This window comes from Lolium perenne, chromosome 5 (genome assembly GCF_019359855.2).
Source record: "Lolium perenne isolate Kyuss_39 chromosome 5, Kyuss_2.0, whole genome shotgun sequence".
Classification (NCBI taxonomy): domain Eukaryota; kingdom Viridiplantae; phylum Streptophyta; class Magnoliopsida; order Poales; family Poaceae; genus Lolium; species Lolium perenne.
In genome coordinates, this window is record NC_067248.2 from 4,511,896 (window position 1) to 4,517,680 (window position 5,785).

At 54.5% G+C, this 5,785-nt stretch overlaps 1 protein-coding gene across 1 annotated transcript; it reads left to right on the forward strand.

Moving 5' to 3' along the window:
* Window positions 1-2,143: 2,143 nt before the first annotated feature.
* On the forward strand, window positions 2,144-5,452 carry LOC127326345 (uncharacterized). The gene has a single exon (XM_051353216.2). The coding sequence runs from the start codon at window positions 2,186-2,188 to the stop codon at window positions 5,192-5,194; it is 3,009 nt and encodes a 1,002-aa protein (XP_051209176.1). The 5' UTR covers window positions 2,144-2,185; the 3' UTR covers window positions 5,195-5,452.
* The last annotated feature ends 333 nt before the right edge of the window (window positions 5,453-5,785 follow it).

Here is a 5,785-nt window from a genome sequence, read left to right on the forward strand (position 1 = left end):
CCTCTCTTGCCTCCTAGCCATGTACACCCTGGATATGAGGCTCGAGGCGCGGAGCCTCGAGGCCGGGGCGGCGCAAGAGCAAGCCGAGGCAAAGCCTGGAGGGCTACTGCATATTGTGCGCCCACTACTTCGCCGATGCGAACTGACATTTCGGCGTCGTTTCAGGATGAACCGGATTGTGTTGGCTGTCAGGGAGTACAACACCTACTTCGTCTGCAAGCAAGATTATGTTGGCACGCTTGATTTTTCCTCGATCCAAAACTGCACAACTGCTTCAGGATGCTTGCCTATGGAGCTCCTGGCGATACACATGATGACTACATGCGCATGGCCGTGTCAACTGCCATTGACTGTATGTATCGGTTCTGCAGGGCAGTGGTCGCAATGTTTCGAGAACTGGACTTGAGGACACCCACTCATAAGCCACTGCAAGGATCATGAAACAGAGATAATTTTCTAGATTGTTTGGAAGCATCGATTGCATGTATGTATGTATGTATGTATGTATGTATGTATGTATGTATGTATGTATGTATGTATGTATGTATGTATGTATGTATGTATGTATGTATGTATGTATGTATACATCCTACCACCATTTATCAGTAATACCATGATCTAGTACAGTAGGCTGTCAGCGCCATGCATACATACTTGGTCTGTCACACATAGCTCTCATATCACCCCACTGTCTCGATCGGGTATTTCTCATTTGTATTATAAATATCAAGTCACAAATCAATCCCACTCGCACTGTCGTCAAGCTTTATCAGTGCTTTTCTCGGGTGCGCGCTTTGGATAAATAATAAATATATGTCAGATTATGACAAGCACGAATTGCCTAGTGCTAGTGTGTGTCAAGATTAGGACAAGCACGAATTACACCCAATTCATTCACTGTAACCACACTCAAACTCAATTGAACCTACTTGTAATACGTACAAGTAATTAAACTATAGCATCAAACCATTTCAGATAATCAGAAGGGATTGAATAAGCATCTGAATTTAGTAATGGTGTGACAATGAGATGGGCTTTAAAAGGACTTGCACCTGCCCAACTGTTCATGCCTGCGAAAAGGGCTTGATCACATGACACTGAATGAAAAGATACAAATAAGGTGAATTCGGCCCCCCTCGCGCGTATCCATCTGCCAAACGTGACACTGGCTAACTAACCGATGCTAATTATTCAGTGTGCTTATTATACACTCGAAGCAAAGCAAAGAGCAAGTAGTGCTTGATTTATTTTAATGGTTAATTAGCATGGTTTACACATTTGTTGATAGATTGGTACACTCTTTTTTAAATCTTATCCTAGCCTCTCGGCACTTGCTAACAACCCCATCCATTATCAGCTCTAAAGAAGAAGAAAACTCATAGAGGCCTTTTTCATTTGCAGAAAAGTTCAAATATTATTGAAACATTCAGAGAAAAATAGTAAAACTTCCACCGAAAAGATAATTTTTTGTGAATCAAAGAGTATGTGGTGCGTGATACGTTATAATTAATGATTAATTAGCATGGTTTACACATTTGTTGATAGATTAGTACAAAATAAACATCTCATCCTAGCCTCCCTCATTTACAGAAAAATTCAGAAATTATTGTGGAAAAAATAGTAAAACTCCCGCTGAAAATAGAAATTTCAATGAATCAAAGAGTAGAATTTTAGGTGAATAAAAGAGTTCCACTAGAAGTTTTTTTTTTGCGGGCACCACTAAAAGTGTTTTAAGTATGCAGAAAGTACAAACGAGGTTTTGCAGAAATATTCAGGAAAGCAGTAACACTCCAGCCAAAAATGAAAAGAAGTTCAATGAATCAAAGTGCTCCCTCCGTCCCTTTAAATATGTCTAAGATTTATCAAAATTCGAATGTATTTAAATACTATTTTATGTTTAGGGACATTCAAATTTAGCCAATCTTCGATATATTTCATAGGACGGAGGAAGTATCAAAGATTAGTAGCTTATTCAAATTTCGGTGTTTAGATAAAGTTGACATGTTTAACTAGACGAATGGAGTATTTTTTTTCTTTGAGAAGATGAATGAACGAGTAGGACAGTAGGATAGTGTACTCCTGGAACAGAGGCAGGGCCCACCAGCTACGCCCAAGCTTAAAAACTGATCGAACCGGTCAGCCCAGAGTCCAAACACTGACACCCGAACCTTCCGCCGTTCTAGCCATGCCGCCGCCCGCCCGTCCCTTCCACCTCACCCTCCTCCTCCTCGCCGCCGTCCTCCATGCCGCCTCCGCCGCCTCATCCACCGAGTTATCCGCAATCATGGCGTTCAAGGCCTCCCTCACCATCCCTCCCACATCCACCGCTTTCTTCTCCACCTGGGACGCGGCCGCGGCCTCACCCTGCACCTTCACCGGCGTCACCTGCCGCGGCGGCTCCTCCGTCACCGGCCTCTCCATCCCCGGGAAGAACCTATCATCCACCTCCATCCCCTTCGACACACTCTGCAGCTCGCTCACCTCCCTCACCACGCTCTCCCTGCCGGCGAACGCGCTCGAGGGCGGCATCGCCGGCGTCGCGGCGTGCGCGGGGCTCGAGCAGCTCGACCTCGCCATGAACGCCTTCTCCGGCGCCATCCCCGACCTCTCGCTGCTCACCCGCCTCCGCGTCCTCAACCTCACGCAGAACGCCTTCTCCGGCGCGTTCCCGTGGGCCGCGCTGCGCGCCATGCCGGGCCTCGCCGGGCTCTCCGCGGGCGACAACCCGTACCTCACCCCCACATCCTCCTTCCCGCCCGAGGTCGTCGCGCTCGCCAACCTCACCACGCTCTACCTCTCCGCCGCCAACATCGGCGGCGAGATCCCCTCGGCCATCGGCAGGCTCACCAAGCTCGTCGACCTCGAGCTCGCCGACAACCGTCTCACCGGCGAGATCCCCGCGGCGATCGCCCAGCTCGTCAACCTCCAGTCCCTCGAGCTCTACAACAACTCCCTCACCGGGACCCTCCCGCGGGGGTTCGGGAAGCTAACAAACCTCCGGTTCTTCGACGCGTCCATGAACGCGCTCACCGGCGACCTCTCCGAGCTGCGTACCCTCACGCGGCTCGTCTCGCTGCAGCTCTTCTTCAACAACTTCTCCGGCGAGGTGCCCGCCGAGTTCGGGGACTTCAAGGAGCTCGTGAACCTCTCGCTCTACAGCAACAACCTCACCGGCGAGCTGCCGGGTACTCTGGGCAGCTGGTCCGAGTTCAACTTCATCGACGTGTCCACCAACGCGCTCACTGGCGCCATCCCGCCGGATATGTGCAAGCAAGGCAAGATGCTAAAGCTGCTGATGCTGGAGAATAAATTCTCGGGGGAAATTCCGGCAAGCTACGCGACCTGCACGACCCTGCTAAGGTTCAGGGTCAGCAAGAACCAGCTCTCCGGCGAGGTGCCCGAGGGAATCTGGGCGCTTCCCAACGCCGAGATCATCGACCTCGAGGCGAACCAGTTAAGCGGTGGCATCGGCGATGGTATTGGTAGCGCGGCGTCGCTCACCAATCTTGTCATCGCCGGGAACAGGTTCTCTGGCGCGATACCGTCGTCTATAGGTAACGCCGGGAAGCTCCAGATCATCGACTTGTCGTCGAACGAGCTCTCCGGCGAGATCCCCGCGAGCATCGGGAGGCTGGTCCATCTCGACAACATCAATGTTGAGGCGAACGGGATAAGCGGAGCCATCCCGGCGAGCATCGGCGCGTGCTCGGCCCTCAGCACGGCGTACTTCGCTGGCAACAAGCTGTCCGGCGCGATCCCGGCAGAGCTGGGCGACCTGCCACGGCTGAATTCGCTGGACATTTCCAGGAACCAGCTCTCCGGCACCGTGCCGGCAAGCCTCGCCGAACTGAAGCTGAGCTACCTGAACCTGTCGGACAACCAGCTCGAGGGGCCGCTGCCGGCGGCGCTCGCCATCTCGGCCTACGACGAGAGCTTCCAAGGCAACCCCGGCATGTGCGCCACCAACGGCGCCGGCTTCCTCCGCCGCTGCTCACCGGGAAACCACTCGAGCACCTCCGCGCGCACGCTCGTCACCTGCCTCCTCGCCGGCATGGCCGTCGTGCTGGCCGTTCTCGGCATGACGATTTTCATCAAGAAGCGGCGCCTCCACCGTGCGCAGGCCGCAGAGGCCGATGCCATGGCCGCGCGCGGGAAGCTGTTCGCGAAGAAGGGGTCGTGGAACGTGAAGTCGTTCCGGATGCTGGCGTTCGACGAGCGCGAGATCGTCGGCGGCGTCCGGGACGAGAACCTGATCGGCAGCGGAGGGTCCAGCAACGTGTACCGCGTGAAGCTGGGCAACGGCGCCGTCGTGGCCGTGAAGCACATCACCCGCACCCGCGCCGCCGCCTCGGGCGCCACCGCGGCCATGCTGCGACGTTCGGCGTCGTCGGTGCGGTGCCGGGAGTTCGACGCGGAGGTGGGCACGCTGAGCTCCATCCGCCACGTGAACGTGGTGAAGCTGCTCTGCAGCGTGACGAGCGAGGACGGTGCGGCGAGCCTGCTGGTGTACGAGCACCTCCCCAACGGCAGCCTCTACGAGCGGCTCCACGGGCCGGCGGCCCGCAAGCTTGAGGGCGGCGGACTCGGGTGGGCGGACCGGTATGAGGTTGCGGTGGGGGCGGCGAGAGGGCTGGAGTACCTCCACCATGGGTGCGGCGATCGGCCGATCCTCCACCGCGATGTCAAGTCGAGCAACATCCTCCTCGATGAGGCATTCAAGCCCCGCATCGCCGACTTCGGCCTCGCCAAGATCCTCGATGACGTCGCCGCCAACAATGACGCGTCCTCGGGCGGCATGGTAGCGGGGACAGTGGGGTACATGGCCCCGGAGCACGCGTACACACGGAAGGTGACAGAGAAGAGCGACGTGTACAGCTTCGGCGTGGTGTTGTTGGAGCTGGTGACGGGGCGGGCCGCGATCGTCGATGGGAACGACATCGTGGAGTGGGTGGCGCGACGACTGGATGGGAGGGAGAAGGCGATGATGGTCTTGGATGGGAAGGCAATAGCGGAGGAGTGGGAGAAGGACGAGGCGATGCGGGTGTTTAGGGTGGCGGTGTTGTGCACGAGCCGGACACCAGCGATGCGGCCGTCGATGCGGTCGGTGGTGCAGATGTTAGAGGACGCGGTTGTCGGGGGCCGAGATTACACCTCCTCTGGCAAAGCTATGGAGGTCAAGATCGCCATCCCCTAGGTAGGTGGAGGCATGCCCCCTAGCTTGTCGGCAAAAAAAACCCTAGGCGGGAGTTGGTCATGTGTGACAACTTAAACATTTTGGATTCGTTGCGGCCGTCAGATTCGGAAACGAACGGACAAGATGTAGCATACATGTAGATTGTGTAGTGTGTGTAATAACATGTGTGTAGAGGTTGTTGGCAGAATAGATACCGAGACAGAGGGCATGTACCCAGTACCCATCTTGATTCTCATCGATCATTGTTGTGTAATTTCATTCACAAATCTTTGAATCACAAGGGGAGACAACCTTGCTGGCACGTACATACCATTGGCAGGTTAAAGTAGTAGATGAAATAAACTGTGGCCAAACATACATTCTCCTTTGACTCTCTGCCTGAATTTTCTGCGCAGAAAATGATTCTCTGCAGGTGCTCCAAGCCAAACCGTCCCAGGAATTCAGTTCGGGATTGTTTTCGTGATGATATGAGATGAGCACAAGGCGTCACGATCGTGCGCGGTAGTTGCTTTCTTTGGCGGCCCGTCCGGGAATCATTGCGGAGTTGGGCGATCCGCCACGTTTTTCAGGCAACCGCGTAGACTTCCTTGC

Bases quoted from the DNA above. Each gene is read 5' to 3' on its own strand.
- LOC127326345 (XM_051353216.2), top strand. From the start codon at position 2,186: ATGCCGCCGCCCGCCCGTCCCTTCCACCTCACCCTCCTCCTCCTCGCC.